The sequence below is a fragment of the Capra hircus genome, chromosome 5, assembly GCF_001704415.2.
Source record: "Capra hircus breed San Clemente chromosome 5, ASM170441v1, whole genome shotgun sequence".
NCBI lineage: Eukaryota > Metazoa > Chordata > Mammalia > Artiodactyla > Bovidae > Capra > Capra hircus.
In genome coordinates this window covers 62951781-62976226 of record NC_030812.1, presented here as the reverse complement: position 1 = coordinate 62976226, position 24446 = coordinate 62951781, and the positions used below count along the sequence as shown (strand labels likewise).

At 39.9% G+C, this 24446-nt stretch overlaps 1 protein-coding gene across 2 annotated transcripts in view; it reads right to left on the bottom strand.

The window, feature by feature from the left end:
- The window catches only part of SLC17A8 (solute carrier family 17 member 8), a 39367-nt gene extending 33261 nt beyond the window's left edge, over window positions 1-6106 (bottom strand). For both annotated transcript variants that reach the window (XM_005680499.3, XM_018049101.1), the window contains exon 1: window positions 5840-6106. In XM_005680499.3, coding sequence (XP_005680556.1) covers window positions 5840-5940 — 101 coding nt within the window. In that variant the 5' untranslated portion in view covers window positions 5941-6106. The remainder of the gene's footprint in view (window positions 1-5839) is intronic.

The following is a 24446-nucleotide window of genomic DNA, read 5'->3' as shown; positions in this document are numbered from 1 at the left end:
TTACTTGAAGCCTGCTAAAAGATATACAGTAAAAAATCAATTTATTTTCAGATTCTTTTTTCTTCTTTTTCTAAGTCTTAATAAAATACTAAGTAAGGAGGTACATTTTCTATCACAGCACAAACCAGTTTGTTGTGTATCCATTCTTTCTTAAGTTGTTCTAAGGTGATTCTCTGGCACTTTTTAAACAGAGGGCATGATTTCTCATTGAGTCCCATAAATTCAGATTATGATAGTCCATTGCAGTGAATTTATTCTCTTCTTAAAAAAAAAAAGTAATTGCGCAAACTGAACACTATCTGTCAATAATAAAAGGAGCTGTTTGCATCATCACATGTATCATAACCCTTCTGAAGATGCCCGATTAAGGTCCAAGTCTTTGTAAAAATAAGCAAAGCTTATGTGTTTTCAAGAGTATCATATTCACTAATAACTAACACAATGTCTAACAGACTACATAGAAGCACAAATAACTTGCCCACCAATTCATAGCAGAGATCATCTTAGTAGCTTCTTATGACTCAAGCAAATGAGGTTAAAGCACATGTGGAGAGAGCATGGACAGGGAAGCCTGACGTGCTGCAGTCCATGGGGTTGCAAAGAGTCGGACATGACTGAGCAACTGAACTGAACTGAGAGAGAGCAAATGTACTGGATTTAATTCAGCTCATCAAATATTTACTGAGTGCCTACTGTGTGTCAGGCACTATACTGAGTGTAATGGAAGAATAAAGAAAGTGATATGGTTTCTGATCTCCTTCAGCTCTTAGAGGAAGAAAGACACATACACAGTTGTAATTGCTGGATGATGTAGGTTTTCTTGAAATCAAGGTGAAGTACAGTGATATAACAGGAAAGGAACTTTCAATCTTAATTTGTGAGGTCAGAATGGTAGGTTAGTAAATATGCAAGAATATGGAAGTAATCAGAAGAGAACATCATCAACCTCCCAATGCACTTTTGTAACCTACCTGCGTGTATGCTGATGTATTCTACGTTTTCTTCTACGATTGTCTTCCGAGCTTCTAGCTAAGGCCAACCTCTTTCCCTGGGCACTAGATCTCATTGCCTCTCATGTACTCAAGGAAATCCCTATCCACACATTTCATCAATTATTTCTCCTCTCTACTAGAACATTCCTACTGTCTACAAATATGCCCTTTATTTGTCGCACATCAACATTTAAAATAAAAACACTTTCTCTTTCAGCTACCTGCCTATTTCTCACCTTCCTTTTATAAAAAACTCAGAAGTCACTGTCTCACTTCCCTTTGTCCCATTCTCTCTTGGACATACTCCAAACAGGTATATCTCCCAACCTGTCCACCAAAATTGTTCTTCTTGGGCTGTCAATGCCCTCCACATGGTTCAGTTCAGTTCAGTCGCTCAGTCGTGTCCAGCTCTTTGTAACCCCATGGACTGCAGCATGCCAGGTTTCCCTATCCATCACCAACTCCTGGAGCTTGCTCAAACTCATGTCCATTGAGTCAGTGATACCATCCAACCATCTCATCCTCTGTCTTCCCCTTCTCCTCCTGCCTTCAATATTTCCCAGCATCAGGGTCTTTTCCAATGAGTCAATCATGAGTCCACATGGTTCAACCCAAAGGCTCTTTCCAGTCCTCATCTAGTTGACCTGTCAGCAGCACTTGACGCTACTGATTATTCTTTCTTCCTTGATGACTTTGATTCCTTCATGGATACCACACTCACTTGGTGGTCCTTCTAATCCCCTGAATACTCCTTCTGTTTTGTCTCTTAAGCTGAGCTGTTACTTCCTCAACCTGTAAACACTGGGATGCCCAGAGCTCAGTTTATAGATTTCTTTTGTTCTCTGTCTGTACTTTCTAGGTGACCTCACTCATCTCTGGGCTTTAGACACCATGCATATGCTAACAGATTTCAATTTTCATATCTAGATTTATTTGACATCTTTGTAGACACATGATCAGCATCTCAAACCTAACATATCCAAACTGAGTTCCTCTAAAAAAAAAGTTAACTCCTGAAGCTTTTCACATTTCAAGTAATGACAATTTTGTTCCTTTGGTTGCTCAGAAAAAAAACTTGGGTGACATCCTGGATGCATCTCTTCTCCCATCTCCATCCAATCTATGCATCAGCATTCCTTAGTTTGAATTTTTACTCTTCCATTTACTTAGCTGTGTGACTTTGGCCTAGTTAACCTCTCTGAGCTTTCTTCCCAAGTGGCACTAGTGGTAAAAGAATCCACCTGCCAATGCAAGAGATGTAAGAGACATGGGTTCGATTCACGGGTCAGGAAGATCCCCTGGAGGAGGGCATGGTAACTTATTCCAGTTTTCTTGCCTGGAGTATCCCATGGACAGGGGAGCCTAGTATGCTGCAGTCTGTGGGGTCACAAAGAGTCAGACACAACTTAGCAACTAAACAACAGCAGCAAAGATCATTTAGAACAGAACTTGACACATGTGCCACTATTTTTATTACATTAATCCTCATAACCACTTAATGGGTCCACTCTGCTAGGATGAGCATAAATGCCATTTACTGCCATTTATGTTGATATCTAAGAGTTATTCAGATCATAAGACTCTTTATAATGTGCAGCCCCAGTGGTATCCATGAATTTCTAGCATGAATGAATATAATACTTATCTTATAGAGCTGTGAAAGTGAAAGTGAAGTCACTCAGTCGTCTCCGACTCTGCGACCCCATGGACTATAGCCGCCCCAGTCCACGGAATTTTCCAGGCAAGAGTACTGGAGTGGGTTGCCATAGAGCTGTGGTTAAGATTAAATGAGTTTCTGCCACCAGATAGCTTATTTGTGTGGTAGCACAGTGTAATGATTAAGAAAGATGGGCACAAAATGTCTGGTCTGAAACCCAGCTCTGCCACTTACAAGCTGTGTCACATTGGGCAAATTACTTAACCTCTCTGTGCCTCCGTTTTTTCATATGTAAAACTGTGATTATAATTGGCCCTCCCTCATAGAGTTGTTAATAGAATTAATGGTACCTGGAACATAGTGTCATTACTATCATTTACTACACATAAGCAGTTAGATAACATTCATCATTTAAGCTGAAAAAGACTGTATATCAGTTTCTGGGCATTAATCTCCAAATGGAATGCCTTCTATCTGTTCCAACAGTGGACAATAAGTGAATGCATCATCTTTCTTCCTACATTTCAAAAATATTAATGTACCTTTAGCTGGTGAATTGCTCAGCTGCTTCTTATCAATGACTGCTCTCCAGGAAGACTAAGAGTGTCTGGCTGTAATCAGCCCCATGTGTGGACTTCAGGTACTTCTCTATGCATTTATCTCTCCCTTGACCATGAGGAAGACCCCACAGTTCAAAAGCATATGGAAAATTCCATTTAGATGATGATGTTGGTAGTAAACATTATTAGACATCTATGACTTATAGTGATTGCTAAGTTAGAAAGTCGGGATTCTTGACTTCCCAATGTTCCTGCCCCTTACAAAACAGAAAACATTTCTTTATGACTTTTTTCTTACACTGGATCCTGTCGACTGGTTTTATGTAAAAATCAACGAGGGGAGGAAACACCCACTACATACCAGGTTCTGGGCAAAGCATTATATATATATAAAACTATCTTATAGATTTGAGGTTAACACCAAGTGTTAAAACAGCAGAGCTGTTTTTGCTGGAGGAACCCTAATTCTCGAGCTCTGCTCAAAGACCACTAGAGTTGAGGATCAGTTCAGATTGCCAATCGGTTAATGCCTACATCTGCCAACAATTTCTCTCTAGGGATCACTGAAAGACGAGGTATGAATTTGGCTTTATTCTAAACCCAATCATTCTATAATTACAACAACAATGATAATATCTAGCATGTATTTAGTGTGCTATCTAGAACTATGATAGCAGGGTTGTTTTTTGTTTTTTAATGTTCAGTGAGCCAATTCTCAGAAAACTCTTCAGAGTAATAGACACATAGCTTAATTTGGGGTTGAAGTCACACAACTTGGAAATTACTGATTTTGTTATATCCCTAAAGCAAACCAATCTGGTAAACAAAAGAATATTCAAGTGGATCATTCAATCAAACATAGTAAAATCAGCACTTAGGCCTGAGAAAAGTGATTAAATTTTAAAAAGCAGCTAAAGTTGAAAAAGAACACTCCTAAATATTTATCTAAAGCTAAATAAGTGTTGGAGATGACTCTTGAGAGTCCCTTGGACTGCAAGGAGATCCAACCAGTCCATTCTAAAGGAGATCAGTCCTGGGTGTTCTTTGGAAGGAATGATGCTAAAGCTGAAACTCCAGTACTTTGGCCACCTCATGGGAAGAGTTGACTCATTGGAAAAGACTCTGATGCTGGGAGGGATTGCAGGCAGGAGGAGAAGGCGATGACAGAGGATGAGATGGCTGGATGGCATCACCGACTCAATGGACGTGAGTTTGAGAGAACTCCAGGAGTTGGTGATGGACAGGGAGGCCTGGTGTGCTGCAATTCATGGGGTTGCAAAGAGTCGGACACGACTGAGCGACTGAACTGAACTGAACTGAAATAGTTGTCACCACTTGAATACGCCAATCAAGCCACTGTGCTTCCTTTTGCATTTTTAATCAAATGACACTCCACTGTAAAAAGATGTTACCTGGGAGTGGTCGGCAGAAGAATAAAACACTCTTAAAAGAAAAGGTTATTATAATCATTTCCTGTGTTTAGCTAGTTTATCCTGCTGTCACTGAGGTAGGTTTTCATTTATACATGATAATTCAGTGTAGTTCTGACTGAAACTTTTTGTTTTTAATTACCAGAATAATAAGGTGCCCAACCCAGTTCTCTTGCTAAGCTCACCAAAGGGATACAGTGGAAAAATTAACACTGGCAGGAGTCTGTGTATTATAAAATTCAAGAAGTGGAATGAATCTGTGGGCTAGTTTTTAAATTTATGAGAAAACATAGAAAAGTTAAAAGCAGTTGCCATGGGAAATTTTCATTCATCATAATTAGAAATAATGATAAAAATTTTATCAAAGTTATTTTCACATTTATTTACCTCAAAGAAATTAAAAGAATCATTTTACCTTGCACATAAGTACTGCTTATTAATTCATTTATAAAACCTAGGAGGGCATTTACTATGTCTATTTTAAAAACCACAAATTAAATATCACATCAATTCATTCATTTCTGGCAAATTCTCCTTTCAATAATAACATATTTTACTTTAAAAAAAGATCTATTTTTTTGTTTGGACAAAAACATTCAGTTCAATGACACCACTTAATACTTTCCCATTTAATCATGTAAGATTTTCTGCTTTAAATACTAATTTTTAAAGTTACTTTCTTCATATTATTGTGCAATAATCCTTCTCTTTGAAAACTACACAATCAAGAACCACTTCATACAGTTTATATTACAAGCTATACAATTTGAAAATACCTAATTTTCATCTGCAGTGAAAAAGTCTTAAAAATTATTTCAACTCAAAGCATAACCATGCAAAGTGGTTCCTGGTTTTGTTGTTACTATTGAATTAACATAAAGTGTTACAGCCCCAAATATTTTCTAATTCAATGCCAAACACACAACTTGCAATATTACTGTGTCCAGTAAGTGCTAATCTTGCTGCATAAACGGAGTGCTTGTCTTGGTGTTTTCCTAATTCAACATATCCTTTTGATGCATCTTTTTTTCCTCTAGGTGTAGTCTGTTGGAGCTGGAAGGGGCTCCAGAAGCCCTTTATTCTGACCCTCCCACTCCTTTTTAAAATGTAGCTTTAAAAACATGAGACAAATTCTTTCGAACACCAGCAGCAATGTGAAGCTACTCTGAAATAAATCTAAAGTTTGCATTCAGACTTTACCTTTGTAAAATCCCCAACGAATCTCCCACAGCGTTCTTCACTCCCTCCTTTCCAGGTTTCAAAATTTTTTCTTTGAAGGTATCCAATGCTTTAAAAGGCATTGTGAGATGGGGGTACCGCCAAGCCTTCAACAGTCAGTCTCAGGAACTCTCATCGCTTCATTTCCAGCCTGGGGATCGCTCTGCTTTCCTCGATGAACACCTGGAAGTCAGTTCTCAGGGAGGTGACTATTTAAAATCAAAAAGGCATGAAACCCAGCCCAGATCTTTCCAGATGAGATACAACACCCGCCCCCTGAAACAGGAGAGGCCAGATGATCTGTGAATGGGAATTCAGCCCCTCTCAGCTCCCAGCTCAGCAGCAGCCTGTGGTGCTGTCTCAGGCAGCCACTCTCAGGCTGAGCGCAGCCTGGCTCCCTCCTTGGGCTGCAGCTGGAGAAGCTAAAGGGGGCTCCAGCCCACGAAGTGTCCTGCGACCAGCGAAACCCTCTGCAGCCTATCTCCAGCCCCTCCTGCTGTTTCTGACCACATTCCCCTCCTGCCTCACTCAGCTCAGCTGTGGCTTTCACTGAGGGATCCTTTCCAAGGTGATGCCATAGTAACCGGCACAATACCTGTCCGTTGGCCGCTGGGCTTATTAATGGGCTCTCAGCCAGAGCAAGCACCCAGGGCGAAGTGTGTTAAACACCCACAAGTCCTCTGCTTTTCTGAAGTCTGGCCCCCAAACAGGCTCTCAGCCACTGCATTAGGGCCTTTTATGCCTCTCTTGGGAGAGTTAGACACCGGTACAGATGTGGTCCTTGGAGGAACATTTGCACTTGAGGAGGCTAAACGCAAAACCCAAGCCATGTGCCTCTGGGAGGGCATTTGTCTGATCAACAGAGCAGGCTCACTCAGAGTGTAGTGTGTTAAGTTCCATTGGGACCACCGAACTGAAGGTAACTGAGCCGGTCCCAGAACCTGCTTAGTGCTCTTCCCTGGTCTTCATTGTCTTCAGAATAAACCTAAATTCTTTATCATGGCACAGAAGACACTCTGTGTGACTCCAGCCCTGCTTCTTGTCACTCTGCTCTTTCTATCAGCTCTTCACTGAATTCTGCAACCTCCCTGTCACTTCTGGGGTTTACTCAAGCTGTGCCTGGGTAACTCTCCTCACCTGGGTAACTCTCCTCACCCTTCATCTGGGAAACGCCAACGTATTGTCTCACAGAGACATCACTTCCTCTAGAAGCCCTCATACACAAGGTTAGGTGTCCCTCCTCTGTGTGCCCGAATCCACTGTCCTCCAAGCCAACAGGATTGGCATGAAGCAGTGAGAAATCCTTGTTGGACTGGAGTAGAAACAGCACATATTGCTCCCACATTGGTGGCAGCAGGATGACCCCTCCACGAATGCTGCTGCCATGAGAAACAGCATGCATCTGTGAGGCTCCAGAGGTCCAGTCTCCCAACTTGCAGCGGACTGACCGACCCTGTGCTTTAGACTCTCAGACTCCCCCGGAGTCATTTCCACAAGGTCAGTCCCTGCCTTCTTCAGCCTCAGTACAAATCCTTCTCCAGGATTTGAATTAAGTTGATCTAAATGAGCTGGATCCTTGGCAGGTTAAATACTACCAACAATAATAATAATTATTATTATAATGGCTAATATTTATTGCTGTCTTTATGGTCCAAACTTTGTGTTAAGCATGGTTTACATATTATCACAATCTTTCCAACACTACTTTGTGGATAAGCTAATTATTTTTTTCCCCAACCTCACTGACAGAAAACTGAGGCAAAGAGAAGTTGCTAGGTTTCAGATCCGAACATCCTGACTTCATGCAGTCCTGTTCTCATGCTCGCTCTCTCCTCCCTCTTTCTTTCTCCTCCTCCATCCTTCCATCCCCTCAACCCATACTACCTCCTCCGAATTTACTGAGATATATTTTGCATATCATATACCTTACCGATTTCAAGTGGACAATCAATGATTTCTAGTAAATTTATCACGTTGTGCAAGCATCACCATAAAGCACAAACCAGATAGAACATTCCTATCATCCCAGTGAGAACCCTCATATCCACTATTAATCCTTGTATCCCACCCCTCACACTGCACCAGGCAACCATCAATCTTTCTGTCTCTATAAATTTTCCTTTAACAGACATTTTCTATAAATGGAATCAACACACTATATACCACACAGTATATTGTCTCTTGTGTCTGACATCTTCCATTTAATATGATGATTTTCAGATTTGTCCATGTTACAACTTGTATCAGTAGTTTGTTCTTCCTTCACTGCTTTCAGTGAAATAGTTTATTGTATGGACATAGCACATTGTATCTATCCATTGACCAGTTGATGGATGTTACTTGCTTCTAATCTCTGGCTATTATGAATAAAATCGTTAAGGACATCTGTGTGCAAATCTTTCTTTGGACAAATCTTTTCATTTCTCTTGGGAAATACCTAGGATTGGAATTGGTGGATTGCATGGTAAGCATGTTTTTAAGAAACTGCCAAATTACTTTCCGAAGTGACAGCACTATTTTACACTCCCGGTAGCATGTATGAGGGGTCCCATTTCTGACATTGTCACCAATATTGATTGTCTTTTTTAGACTTTCAAGTGGGTATGAAGTAGCATATCATTGTGCTTTTAATTTGCATTTTCCTGATGACTAACGACATTGATTGTCTTGTCATGTGCTCATTAGTCCTGTGTATACATTTTGGGTAAATTTTCTATTTAAATATTTTGTCCATTTTTAAAATGAATTTTTTCCTTATTAGTGAGGTGTATGAGTATATATTCTCAATAGAAATTCTTCATCAGATAATATGATTTGCAAATGTTTTCTCCCAGTCTAGTGCTTGTCTTTTCATTTTCTTCATGCTGTACTTAAAAATGCAAACTTTCTTTGTTCATTCATTCATAGACTGTGCCTTTTTCATACACCTAAGAAAGAAATCTTTGCTAACTTGAGGTCTTAAAGATTTTCTATTTTTTTTCCCTAAAAGTTTGCTTGTTTAGCTCTTACATTTAAGTCTACGATCCATTCATTCATTCATCCGTTCATTTTTACATATGGTATAAGGTAAACATCTATGTTCAACTCTTCCCATGTGGATCTCCAGTTGTTAGTAGGCTATTCTTTGTCTAATGAATTGCCTTAGCACCCCTGTAAAAAATCAGTGAAACATAAACTTTAAAAAAAAATTATTTCTGGACTCAGTTCTCTTCTTTTGATCTGTGTCTATCCTTCTAACAATTTATACTCTGTTGACTGTAGTTTTATAGAGTAAGTTTTGAAATCTGGAAATGAAAGCCTTCCAACCTTGTTCTTTAATTAAAATTGTTTTGGCTATTCTAAGTCTTTCATAATTCCATACGAATTTTAGAACCAACTTATCAGTTTGTGTAAAAAATCCTGTCCAGCCTTGTGCTCTTAAAAGGATAGGTATTTTCAGGCCACCACCTTTGCCACCCACAACCCGTCAAGGCTGAGTATGCTAAGACTCCAGGAAATCACATATCTAATTACTCCACCAATATATCTTCACCCTGTCTCCAGAAAGCTCACTTATTCATCAAAAGCAAATGCAATTTAACTAAAATACGATAAACACTCTTGCTACAGAAGTCATTCCCTGGTGAAGTTTTTAACCTTTTTGTCAATCCCCAGATACCTTCAGTTACTGATCTCTTAGAGCACATAATGGAAGCACCAATAGGCAAAGACCACATGAATCTCTCTTAAGGGTCAATGACTATTAAGAGCACTAACCATTCCTGCAGAATGTATTGCTCATGAAATGCGTCTGAACCTGCAAAGGATTTTTGGTGGTGATTTAGATGGTTGGTGATAATAATAACTAACACTTATGGAGCACCCTCTAGGGGCCAGACTCTACACATTTAACTCATTTAATTCCCAGAATCCCCAGGTTTGATTCCCTGATGGCTCAGAGATGAAAGCATCTCCCTGCAATGCAGGAGACCTGGGTTTGATCCCTGGGTCGGAAACATCCCCTGGAGAATGAAATGGCAACCCACTCCAGTATTCTTGCCTGGAGAATCCCATGGACACAGGAGCCTGGTGGGCTACAGTCCACAGGGTCACAAAGAGTCAGACACGACTGAGCGACTTCACTCACTCAATCCCCAGAATGACTCTCTAAGGTGAGTACTTTCATCATACCATCTACAGATGAGGAAACTGGGGCACAGAGACTTTAAGTCAACTTAAGTTCACCCAAACTCAGCAGTGGCCACAGGACTGGAAAAGGTCAGTTTTCATTCCAATCCCAAAGAGAGGCAATGCCAAAGAATGCTCAAACTGCTGTACAATTGCACTCATATCACACGCTGGTAAAGTTATGCTCATAATTCTTCAAGCCAGACTTCAGCAGTACATGAACTGTGAACTTTCAGATGTTCGAGCTGGTTTTAGAAAAGGCAGAGGAACCAGAGATCAAATTGCCAACATTTGCTGGATCATCGAAAAAGCAAGAGAGTTCCAGAAAAACATCTATTTCTGCTTTATTGACTATGTCAAAGCCTTTGACTGTGTGGATCACAACAAACTGTGGAAAATTCTGAAAGAGATGGGAATACCAGACCACCTGACCTGCCTCTTGAGAAACCTGTATGCAACTCAGGAAGCAACAGTTAGAACTGGACATGGAACAACAAACCAGTTCCAAATAGGAAAAGGAGTATGTCAAGGTTGTATATTGTCACCCTGCTTATTTAACTTATATGCAGAGTACATCATGAAAAATGCTGGGCTGGAAGAAGCACAAGCTGGAATCAAGATTGCCGGGAGAAATATCAATCACCTCAGATATGCAGATGACACCACCCTTATGGCAGAAAGTGAGGAGGAACTAAAGAGCCTCTTGATGAAAGTGAAAGAGGAGAGTGAAAAAGTTGGCTTAAAGCTCAACATTCAGAAAATGAAGATCACGGCATCTGGTCCCATCAGTTCATGGGAAATAGGTGGGGAAACAGTGGAAACAGTGTCAGACTTTATTTTGGGGGGCTCCAAGTCACTGCAGATGGTGACTGCAGCCATGAAATTAAAAGATGCTTACTCCTTCGAAGGAAAGTTATGGCCAACCTAGACAACATATTCAAAAGCAGAGACATTACTTTGCCAACGAAGGTCCATCTAGTCAAGGCTATGGTTTTTCCAGTGGTCATGTATGGATGTGAGTTGGACTGTGGAAAAAGCCAAGCGCTGAAGAATTGATGCTTTTGAACTGTGGTGTTGGAGAAGACTCTTGAGAGTCCCTTGGACTGCAAGGAGATCCAACCAGTCCATCCTAAAGGAGATCAGTCCTGGGTGTTCATTGGAAGGACTGATGCTGAAGCTGAAACTCCCATACTCTGGCCACCTCATGTGAAGAGTTGACTCATTGGAAAAGACCCTGATGCTGGGAGGGATTGGGGGCAGGAGGAGAAGGGGACGACAGAGGATGAGATGGCTGGATGGCATCACTGACTCGATGGACAGGAGTTTGGGTAAACTCCGGGAGTTGGTGATGGACAGGGTGTCCTGGTGTGCTGCAATTCATGGGGTCACAAAGAGTCGGACATGACTGAGCGACTGAACTGAACTGAAGGTCACACAATTAGGAAACTAGGCAGAGATCAGCTGTGACAGCATTAGAGCCTGTACCCTACACTAGTACTACACTAGTACTCTATACTAGTGCACTAGTGTTGATAATAACTTCTACATTAGATCTGTTGATAATAGAGACAAGAAAATATAAAGCCAGACTTTGCAGAACTGAGGCTCATTGGATTCATTTGTTCCCTCCCTTGAGGGCCTAGTATGTGATAGGCCTTTTGAGACACTGGTGTGTAGGTTGAACTGTGATATTCCCCTTGAAGAAACAATCCAGAAAGTGAATAAGTCCATATGGTATAATGAGTGATGCATCTGGCAATGAAAGCAGAGGTAAGGACACCTAAATTAGCTTGCTAAGGAATGGAAGAAGGTTTCCTAGAAGAGGGATGATAGTATACGCTTTCAGGGATGAAAGAGTGAGGCAAATGAAAGAAAACAAAGTGGGAGAGAAGACCTGCATGAAAGAGCATGGTGCCTGGGGGAAAGCTGCATAGTTTCAGAGTCAGGTGAGTGTACCATGTGGTTGAAAACAAGGTTGGAACAGTGATCGTGAGCTTTATATAATTTACAGAAGAACATTAAAACATGTGCTCCCCATCTCAAAATATCAAACAAAACAAAGATAGAGGAAAGGATGTGTAGAGCAGAAACCCAAGGGCCATGAAATTAGAGCTTTGGTCTATGCTGGGAATATGTAGACTGAATATGCATTAGAAAAAAATTCCAGCTGTTGACAAGCACTTGATGAGTTCCTGTCATTCTGTACAGAAACAGCCTCTTCCCTTTGAGAAAATAAGATTGACTAGGACATCTTCAGAGGTTCTTGCCAAGATCATAGCAATTCCTCATTCTCAGGGAACTTCCCTCCCACTACCATCTCGCTCCTCTTTTATGGCAACAGGCCCCCAAAAGTCCTTTATATGCTATGATGTTTCTTATCTCCTCTGACCACTGATGGATGAACCAAGGATGGGCACCTGTACTGTGCTGAGCCAATCAGGTGCCAAATTCTCCTGTAGTTTAACTTTAGAATTGTAAGACTGCTAGTTATCTTGCAGAACCCTGGGCAGCGGAGGGGGAAGGGGAGGGTGGGTGGGAGGGGGAGTATATTCACATCATGGACTGGAGCTGCAGAGAACACAGGTCTGGCTCAGTGAGAAAAATGAAACACAATGAGCCTTTAGCAGGGCAAGGGTATCTGTTTCTAATGGCCTTCCAGCTCCTGTCTAGACCCAGCTGTCCCTTCTACTCTTTGGTTTCTGAAATATCCACATCCTTGTAACAAATTGTCCTCTTTTTAGTTTACTTTAGGTAAGACAGTTTCTGCTCTTCATGGATAATCTTGACTATATTAGGGCTTCCCTGGTGGTCCAATGGTTAAAGCACCTCCTTCCAGTGAATGTGATGGGGGTTCAATATCTGTTTGGGGAGCTACGGTCCCACATGCCATGGGGTGTGGCCAAACTTTTTTTTTAAAGGAAGTAAAAGAATCCTGTCTATATCAATTATTTAAAACCCAAATCCCAAATCAAATTTAGAAAGATGGTAATGATAACCCTGTATGCGAGACAGCAAAAGAGACACAGATGTACAGAACAGTCTTTTGGACTCGGTGGGAGAGGGCAAGGGTGGGATGATTTGGGAGAATGGCATTGAAACATGCATATTATCATATGTGAAACGAATCACCAGTCCAGGTTTCATGCATGATACAGGATGCTCAGGGCTGGTGCACTGGGATGACCCAGAGGGACAGGATGGGGAGGGAGGTGGGAGGGGGGTTCAGGATGGGGAACACTTGTACACCTGTAGCAGATTCCTGTCAATGTATGGCAAAACCAAACCAATATTGTAAAGTAATTAGCCTCCAATTAAAATAAATAAATTTATATTGAAGTAAATAAATAAAACCTAAATTCTGAAATGCCAATACTGCCTGTATCTAACACCATGAGGGCAAGCTTGACAGTTCAGTTTTATTTTAGGTAGGACTCTGATCTCCCAACAGCGAAAAAAGTGGGTCTCATAAGTTGGTTGTTAGTGAAGTCATTCCATTCCAATCTACTGAGACCTCCCTCCCCCTAAAAAGTGGACAAATCCCAAACAACTTGAAAATAATATTTATTCAAGCAAATAATTTCATCAAATCAGATCAAAGTGTTAGGTGGAAAATTTTAATCCAGCTCAGAGCTAATGGCCAAATCATTCACCTTTTAGGATAAGAAATTTTATAAAGAAACAGAGGTAATGAAGAAAATGAATCTCCCTGAGGTTCCTTCTCTCCTGAATTCTATGGCAGCTTTTTCAGGCCTCATTCTACACCCCAGTTCAACACTGCTCTCCTCTGCTCCCTATACTCACATAAAACTTTCTGTTAAACAACACTTCTCCCATCCTTTAAAAGTTTGTATATTGTTGCTAACTACCATTAATCCTAATCTGGATGTATATAAAACTTGATTTTTTTCACTGCACTCTATTTTTTACATTCTTTTATTAACAGTCTGTTTTACAAAGCACTTTCTAGGATCTTATTTGATTCTCCCAACCACCTATATAACAAGCAGATAGAGAAACCGATGCAATTTTGCCCAGGGTAGCCTGGCAAGTAGAATGTGGAGACTGGGGAACAGGTCCTTAAATCCATCTCCCGAGCTTGTGTCAGTACAATACATGGTACATTGTGATCCTGTAAATCCACTGTGGGTACTAAAGACTGTAACATAACAACTCAGGAAAGACGTGTTCAGAATCCTTGTGTCTTTAAAAAGTCATTGCGCCCAGAACTACTGCCTGCCCTCCATATCTATGGATTCTGCATCTGTGGACACAGAGGGCTGATAAGGGACTTGAGTGTCCAAGATTCTGGCATCCTGCAGTGGGTAAGGGTAGGGGGCTGGAACCCCTCCCCAACATGGATATAAAGGGGCGACTGTATAGGTAAGCTTGTGATAGCAAGAGCAAAAATTTTAGAAAAAATTTTGAGGTTACATATTAATGTTTGCTTTTCCTAAAATGTTCCATCAAAAAATAGGGCAAACCAACAGTAAAATAAAGAGAAATTAACATAAAACACTGATGTACCAGCCCCTGGATTAAGATTGCCACCAACCACCCAAGTCTGATAAGACTCCCTTTCTAAGGGGGAGACTTTTGATGAGTCACTCAGTCCTGTCCGACTCAGCGATGTCATGGACTGCAGCACACCAGGCTTCCCTGCCCTTCACTATTTCCTGGAGTTTGCTCAAACTCATGTCCATTGGGAACAATGATCTCATTCTGCAGTCAATGCTTTCTCATTTCAAGTCATTGCTGACTTGAACTTCCTGATCTCATTTCATTCTCACAATGGAGAATGAAAAATTAGAAATGACAAAGTAGAATGACCAAACAGTTATTATCTCCAGGTAACACCAGACTGGTTCCAAATAGGAAAAGGAGTAAGTCAAGGCTGTATATTGTCACCCTGCTTATATAACTTCTATGCAGAGTACACCATGAGAAACGCTGGGCTGGAAGAAGCACAAGCTGGAATCAAGATTGCCAGGAGAAATATCAATAACCTCAGATATGCAGATGACACCACTCTTATGGCAGAAAGTGAAGAGGAACTATAAGAGCCTCTTGATGAAAGTGAAAGAGGAGAGTGAAAAAGTTGGCTTAAAGCTCAACATTCAGAAAACTAAGATCATGGCATCTGGTCCCATCACTTCATGGGAAACAGATGGGAAAACAGTGGAAACAGTGGCTGACTTTATTTTTCTGGGCTCCAAAATCACTGCAGATGGTGATTGCAGCCATGAAATTAAAAGATGCTTACTCCTTGGAAGGAAAGTTATGACCAACTTAGACAGCATATTAAAAAGCAGAGACATTACTTTGCCAACAAAGGTCCGTCTAGTCAAGGCTATGGTTTTTCCAGTGGTCATGTATGGATGTGAGAGTTGGACTATAAATAAAGCTGAGCACAGAAGAATTGATGCTTTTGAACTGTGGTGTTAGAGAAGACTCTTGAGAGTCCCTTGGACTGCAAGGAGATCCAACCAGTCCATCCGAAAGGAGATCAGTCCTGGGTGTTCATTGGAAGGACTGATGTTGAAGCAGAAACTCCAATACTTTGGCCACCTGATGCAAAGAACTGACTCATTGGAAAAGACTCTGATGCTGGGAAAGATTGAGGGCAGGAGGAGAAGGGGATGACAGAGGATGAGATGGTTGGATGGCATCACAACTCAATGGACATGGGTTTGGGTGGACTCCGAGAGTTGGTGATGGACAGGGAGGCCTGGCGCGCTGCGGTTCATGGGGTTGCAGAGTGGGATATGACTGAGCTGAAACTGAAACCTATCAGGAAACTGAGGCACAAACTCAAGAAGTTACATAGTCACACAGTTTTTGGTTACAAAGTTTTTTGGTGGAGCCAGGATTGAAACCAGTTGATTACAAATGCACTCATTTTATTATACAGCACTGTTTCCAGTCCACAGTAAAGCATTGTTAGTGTCATTACATTTCAATCCACTGTGAGCTGGGTACTGGAATTCAATTTATTTGTCTCTATATTCCTAGTAGGAACATAATTTTATGCCATTATTAAATAAATGTCTCTAAAATTCTTTGCAAACATAAGCCTGCATACATGGAATAGAAACATATCAAGTTCTATTTTCAGTTCATCAATGTAACTGCTTAAATATTTTCCCCCAATTAATGAAAATTTAAATTTTTCCCAATTAATGCAAACAATTTCCCAAATTTTTCCTATTAGTGAAATCTTTAAAGTCAAATAATCAAAATACAGAAATACAGGATGTCTTTACACAGCATGAAATGATTTTAGCATTTTGCATTTTTCATAAAAGAATTTATATAAATTTCTTTCATTTATGAAATACTTTAACTTCATTATTCACTGTTCCTTTGAGTTTTTATCTACCTAGAGAAATAGGTTGGGCAGACCATTCTACTTTACTGTTGAAACCAACAGGCATGTTGAAGGCAAGTGATGTATTCATTTCTTTTGTAGTTTGGGGCAGAATTGAGGATGAACTCATACCCATCTACTTATCTGCTGGCTGTCATTAGCTGCCTTCAACAAATTATTAACCCTTCTGTCTTGGAGAATCCCATTCCCATATCCCCTGGCACAAGACACTCGGCAATTTTTGAGTCTGTTCTCTTGCTATAGGCCCTGCTCTCCTCCAGGGGATCTTCCTGACCCAGGGATATAAGCTGTATCTTTGGGCTTCCCTTGTGGCTCATCTGGTAAAAGAATCCACCTGCAAGGCGGGAGACCCGGGTTTGATCCCTAGATTGGGAAGATCCCCTGGAGAAGGGAATGGCAAACCACTCCAGTATTCTTGCCTGGAGAATTCCATGAACTGTGTAGCCCATGGTGTCACAGACAGTTGGACATGACTGAGCAGCTTTCACTTTCTTTCTATAAAGATCATTTATTTTTCTTTAATGTGTTACTTCCTATTATATATTGGTATATATTGGCTCAGGCAGTCTGAAATCCCTGCATCCAAGTAACAGGAAATACTGGTTCATTTCATCCAGCATTATTACAGTATGGGAAATATGTTCCAGTTTTGCTTTACATACCATGAAAATTGACTTAGAAAAGATTCAAGGATATCTTAGACGGTGTCCAAGATAGAACATGGAAAATTTGATAATAAATGCATTTGCATAATAATAAAAATGAAACCTGAAAATGTGAGAGGAAGTCAAGATCAGAGAGGATATTTTGGAGGATTTTTCACCACCTAAAGTTTTCTTGAAAGCACAAATGAAATCCAGAGTGTCCAGTTAACTTCAAAACACGAAGTGAAGAACAGGATTCATGTATCTAGGGCATTAAGAATCACAATGGAACAAGCCTACACACCTTCAACAAGTATTTCCTGTGAGGTCCTATCCTCCTCATAGATTCGATTATATAGGCTAGACATCAATCTGTCCCAGTGAGTGTTCAAATCTGTACCTGGAAAATAGCCAATGTCATGGACCATTATTTGGAAGACAGTGACATCTTCTGGTGGTTTATAGACTAAATTCAATTACACCAGACAGTCTTTTACCCCAGAAACCATCCAGTTTATTTTTTGGCTGTGCACCTTATGGGATCTTTGTTCCCTTACCAGGGATTGAACCCGGACCCCTGACGGTGAAAGCACCAAGTTCTAACCACTGGACTGCCAGGGAATTCCCCAGTCACTGTTTTAAAGTAGATTTATCTATTCAGGGCTTCCCTGGTGGCTCAGACAGTAAAGCATCTGCCTACAATGCGGGAGACCCGGGTTCAATCCCTGGGTTGGGAAGATCCCCTGGAGAAGGAAATGGCAACCCACTCTTGCCTAGAAAATCCCATGGACCGAGGAGCCTGGTAGGCTACAGTCCATGGGGTCACAAAGAGTCGGACACGACTGAGCAACTTCACCTTCACCTATCTATTCAGTATATCTTTATTAAACTCACAAGTGTGGATTCTTAAATTTCTAAAATGTTCAATGAAGCATAAATATTAATTTAGAAAATAACAATATATCTCACTTATTTCACTCTTTGAGTTGGTGTCATCCGTGGCTTATTCAGCCAGCTTTAATTCCACTTTTCCTCGTAATCGAGTCATTTGACCAGACATGCCTTAATTCAAGCAATTCTCATATAACTCAGAATTCAAAAGGGCCTTGGGAGTTACCTGCTATAATCCTCTCCCTCATATGTCCAGTTTAATTTGGGAAAATGTAATTCATAAGTAATCACCTGATAGCATCAAAAACAGTTTTTAAAAGACTGCCCACAAGGTTGAGCTCAGGCCCCATCTCCTCTGAAGAAGCCTTCCTCACTCCCCCAATCCAGGCTGGCTGTCCCTCTTGTATTAAGAGTTGTCACAGAATATATAGTATGTCCCCCTACAGTAGCAACCTTCAAGTTGTGAACTTTCAAGGATGCAAAACAGGTGTTCACGTTTGGTGTACATTGTCACAGGCACGCATCCTCTACAAGTGGTTGTGCTTTTGTGTACTTTATAGTACTGCATAGAGTGAAGTAGTATGACCTTTATTTCAAAACCAGGATGTCCGGAAGGAAGTGTAAAAGCAGTGGTGACGTAGCTGGTACTTCTGTACTATAAATGTTAATTTAAAAAAATTTTTTTAATCTATTATTTGTGTGAAAAGTATTATAAACCTATTACAGAACAGCACTACATAGTTAATTGTTAGCTGGATACCTAGGCTTGGACTATGAACAAATTGGACTTGACAAATGCGCTTTTGGAATGGAACTTGTTTGTATGTAGGGGACTTACTGTGTACCACACTGTCCTGTAACTGTCAACTTACTCAGCTACCTTTACAACCACAGTGCAAAATTCTTAATGACAAAGCCTATATCTCATTATGGGTTTCTCTGGTGGCTCAGTGGTAAAGAATCCATCCGCCCGCCAATGCAGGAGACAGAGGTTCGATCCTTCAGTCGGGAAGACCCCTGGAGGAGGAAATGGCAACCCAGTCCAGGATTCCTGCCTGGGAAATCCCATGGATGGAGAGGCCTGGTGGGCTACTGTTCATGTGGGCTACAGTTCATGCAAGAGTCAGAGACGACTTAGCAACCAAACAACATCTCATTACTACTTGTGTCCCAAGAACCTCACAGCCTATAACCTATTTTTGGCTTATATTCTGAAGAATAAATATATTCAAATATTGCTTGGTGAGGTATCTGTTGTTCATTATTTTAGAGACTTATGTCCATCATAAACAACGTGGGGGTATCTACTGAACACTTACAGTGTGTCAGGGGCCTTGTCGGACACTTCATACACATTGACTTCATTTAATCCTAAGAAGCCTGTAAGACTTGATCCTCATTTCATAGCTGAGAAAACTTATCCCGGTCAGTTAGTGAAAGAGGCAAGATTCATTCACTCCACATCTTTATTTACACTCTACCTTGTTTCAAAATGAGAATTTCCAAGAACATAATACAAAACTTCTTTTTTTAAATAGAATTCAGAGCAAAGGAGCAGTAAGAATTTAAAAAATCAGATAAAGCCAGAAGGTAAGTACTGAACAATGCATACCATTAACGTCCTACGGACTTGCTACAGGTGGACTGCAAATTTGGCTTCACTTCACATCTGTTAATATGTGACTTGTTCCGTTAGCCAGAGACTTTAAAAGATAGTTGCTTAGAAGCACATTTACTCCTAACTGAAACCTCAAATTTCTCCTGTGGATTCTCAAAGCTACTGTATGTCAGAGTGACCCAGTCTCATCCTTGGCAAAGCTTCACAATACAGTCTAAATGGAAATTGATGTGTGGCTAATACAAGGGAAGTTGGGGACAAAGGTCTCCACAGTGAGTTTAATTTCATTTGGAATTTCTAAGGAAATGAATGAATTATTCAGCGTTTAGCCTCCTCCCTAAAGCTTTCTCAAGAATGAGATTGTGAATGTTGGGCAAAAAAGGTTATCTGACAAGTATCTGGGTAGAGAGATCATTACTGATTAAGCACAGGTCCATATGAACAGGGCTTCCCAGGTGGCTCAGTGGTCAAAGAATCCACCTGCTAATGCAGCAGACACAAGAGACTCGGGTTTGATCCCTGGGTCGGGAATATCTCCTAGAGGAAGAAATGGCAACCCACTCCAGTATGCTTGCCTGGGGAATCCCTTGGACAGAGAAGCCTGGCAGGCTACAGTTCATGGGTTCACACAGTTGAACACAACTTAGCGACTGAGCGCACATACACACACACCATATGATCAGTAGAGCTGGAGGTAGAAATACCAACTCCTTCTGACACTGGAGCAGTTTAATGAGGATCCCACTTCAGTGAGAGGCCTTTCCATCTCTTCTCAAAAGTAATCTTAAGAGCACCCAGTTAGAGACAAGATTTTCTCAAAAACTGTTTTGGATCTGTTCCAACTGAACAACTATGTAAAGAACCACATTCTGCCTGCACAGAGTATGAATACTATAATTTTAGCCTGGAATTTAAAAAAATATATATGCCCCCACCAAGTCCCAACTTTATCTGGTTCCAAAGTACTCCTAATGTGCCCATGGACATGGCCCATATTCGACTTTGGTTGGATCACTGCATTTAGAAAGACTGGCAGGAACCCAGAAGGGGCCTGTATGAATGTTGATCCCTACATTCAAACTTGGGACATTAGACTCTCAATCTCATTTACTTTTATATGAAAGCCAAACACAGGTTTTCATCACAACCGAGGCTACCACAAAGAGTGTATGTCTAAAAAACAGGAGGGAAAAAAAAGGTGGAACTGTATCAAATAGGTATAGAGTAGGTAAATCATATTTCCACTCAAGGCACATTTCAAAAGCATGTTCAGAAAGTTTTAATATAGGCTATGTATATACAATTCCTTACAGCTTTTGTTAGCACCAGTACATATCCTGTGGCCCCATTTTCAAATGGCTTAACAGATTGAGGGGTCTTATCAGTAAAGGTGAGGATAGCAGACAAAAGCAGACATTTAAACAGGGAAATTTTAATGAAATCATTGTTAATTAGTAGAAAGTGGCTATTTTGAGTTTTAAGAAAAGAACTCTTAAGGAGTTCAAAAGTAGAAGTGGCAAAAAAAGGAACTACCTCTAGGCTGGGAAAAAGGAAAAAGAGAATTAAAGAACTAAAGACTAGGAAAGCCTTTCCTCCCCACTCCGACCATTCAAGCTGAGCACTCAAGCTGAGCCTAGGACTTCTTCAGTGAAGGCGTGGCTTCCACAGGAACATTCAGCAATCACCCCCGCCCCCACCTCCGGTAGTGAAGAAATTGCCAGAGGTCCAGAGTGGGAGACAGTTGCTTGAGGGAGGGGCTGAAAGCAGCCCACTGGAGCTCCTCCAAAGTGGGGCATGTGACTAAAGCACAGCTGGGGCTCTTCTGCTGGGGCTGCTGGGTTCCTGTGGTGACTACAAATGGAGAACCGGAATCCAGGAGGGACTTCATGCTGCTATTGCTTTGCAGCGCCGCTTTAGGACAGGACCCTCTTCAACGAAGCCTGACATTCTGCCAAGCTGGCAAACGGAGACATGTTTATAGGGTCCAGAATCACAAAGCAGGGTAAGGAAGGATGGATTTGGAGCTGGGAGTTGATATCAGCAGTAAGGTGATAATGGCTATAGTTCACTCTTTCGTCTTCTTACCTTCCATGTACTAACACAGGAGCTACTAGTCACACGTGGTTACTAAGTGCTCAAAATGTGACTAACCTGAATTGAGATGTCCTAAGTGTAAAATATACACTGCCTCTCAAGACGAGGTACAAAAAAAGAATATATCATTTAATTTTCTATCGATTCAAATATTAAATTTTCTATCAATTCATGTTGAAAAGGTATTTTGGCTCTATTAAGTTACACAAAATATATTGCAATTAACTTCATCTATTTTTACTTTTTAATGGTTACTAGGCAATTTTAAATTACTTATGTGTTCTGCATTCCACATAGTTAAATCCTCTCTGTGAGGCTGGAGCAGCTTGGCTGCTTTGGATAAAGCTTTCTATCAATAATACCTGTGTGTGTCCTGTGCTCAGCTGTTTCCAACTCTTTGTGACCACATGGACTATAGCCTGCCAGGCTCCTCTGTCCATGGGAGTATCCTAGCAAGAATACTGGAATGGGTTGCCATTTCCTCCACCATCAATGATATCTAACAAGCTCCAGTATGGTAAAACGGCTTTTTCCACCATACTGCTTCCTCCTCAACCAAAACTTTAATTCTATTATTAATACATGTCTGGGTGCTGCAAGCACTGCTGACCTGGCTCCCCCAACCATTCTCATCACAATTCAGAGAAAAAGCCCAAAGGCTGATTTTGAGCATTTCTATTTGATCACCTCCACCTTCCACCGCAACACCAATTTTTCCAACATAAACATATGTATGGTACCAAGTCTGAACTGAACTGAAGTCTTGAACACATAACACTCACCATATTTAACCATGTTGACAAAAGCAACTCCAGAATTCATATAATAAAGGATGCCACTATGATAAAAAGCACTGGACTGCAGAATAGCGAAAAAAAGAAAATCTAGCCTCTATTTCTGGCCCTAACCTTCTTGGGTTAGGCCATGTAAATCTCTGATCCTCTGCTCCTATACCTGCTTGGAGAAAGAGAGCAATTAATTATTTCAGTTTTACCCAAAGGACATAATCAAATCCTTTTAGGGATTATAACCAGATTTTTTAAAATTAATAGGATAGAATAATAATAATATACTATATGTGTTAAAGGTTTTATGAAACTTTTGTTTCAGATATAAATCTCATATACTGGGTTTGTTAAGATATATTTATTATTGTCACAGTAATAGTTTGAGAGCCAGTCACATAATCTCTTAAAATCCTATACTGTTTGAATTCATATAATTTGTTCTGTTCTAAAATTATTTCAAGACCAGTGAATAACAAAGCATGAAATTACAACTTAATATAGAAAGTTTTATAAAAGCTGAAATTTATTTGGTGCATACTCTGTGCTTGCTATCAGGTACTTTCACATATACCTTTTCCTTTAATATGTAAAAGCAACCATGTGAGGTATTTTACAGGTTGAAAAAAATAGCAAAAACCTATGTCCTTAACTTATTCACATGAAAGGTTATATGTGTCTCCAAATAAAAATAAAATTAGACAAACAAACCCCAACCAAGTACATAGTCTATTTCCATTTCCTTTTATGCATCCTCCAAATACACCACACACTTTAGCATTAGGAGAATAAAGAACCAATTCAAATAAAGGGAATCTTTCTTGTAATTTTTGGAGACAGGTGCTTTTTAACTACCAATTTTCTACTCTATGCACAAGGGACTTAAATGCGGTTGATATCTGAAATAATTTTAAGGTAATTCAATACTTTGAAAATTTTGTTCACATAGAAATACAAGCCTAAAAACAGCACTATTTTTAGAGGCAATTTCACAACAGAAAAAGGCAATGGTAACAGTTCAGGTGATAGAAATGACTTAAACAAAATACCTTCAAGAAAGAAGGAAAAATGTATAGAAAATTTTCTAAAAATATAGCACCATTACCTCAATGAATGAACAAATTTCAAGATGTAGAAATTACCTAACAATCACAAATATTTCTCAAATAATCTGTTTTTATATTTAGACTTTCAAATTATATAGTTATAGTAAATTTTCTTATTAGGAGTTAAACACCGACATAAAGTTATTTTACAAAATAAAAAGCAACTTCCTAAAGAACAGTGACTACTGAATTGTTACTAAGAAAAATTCTTCAACGTTATGCAATTTTATTCCTTATGTAAACTTTTCTCAAGATAGGTATTATGTTACAAATAAGACACAATCTGGTATGAATGCATTTGCCAAAAAAAATTTGATCTCCCTAGTGCTTTTCATTTCTTGGTAAGTTTCTTCAGCATTCCTGAGTCTTTTCCTAAAACCATGTAAAAAGTACCACTCGAAGAAAAACCAGACATAAAGCTGACTTTTTATTTTTTTAAATACCTCCTTACTGAATGCTGCCAGCAATATTATCAAATTATATCTTATAATTAAGTAGCATATGTTCAATGTGAGGATATATATTTTTTCAATGAATAAATGTAGTGTCAGTACAGTAAAGTTCATAGGATTTATTTTAAATGATTGCTGGTTTCTGATAATTAAAATCCACAACTCTATGGCAGCAGTTACAATATAATACATTATAGTTCTCTGAAAGATCAGTTTAAAGTTATAATGATGGAATATAACTTAACAGAATACAAATGACATCTATGGCATAAGACTCCACAGTTGACTGATCAGCTAATCAAAGAAAAACATCAGAGAAAGGCCTTGAAAAAGAAAGCATGTTTCCTGTTACAAGAATTTATCCTTTTTTTCCTAAAAATGGCTAATTATGAACACAGAATGTTTGAATGAAAGACCCTAAAATTCTGAGAAAAGAACTAAACTTCA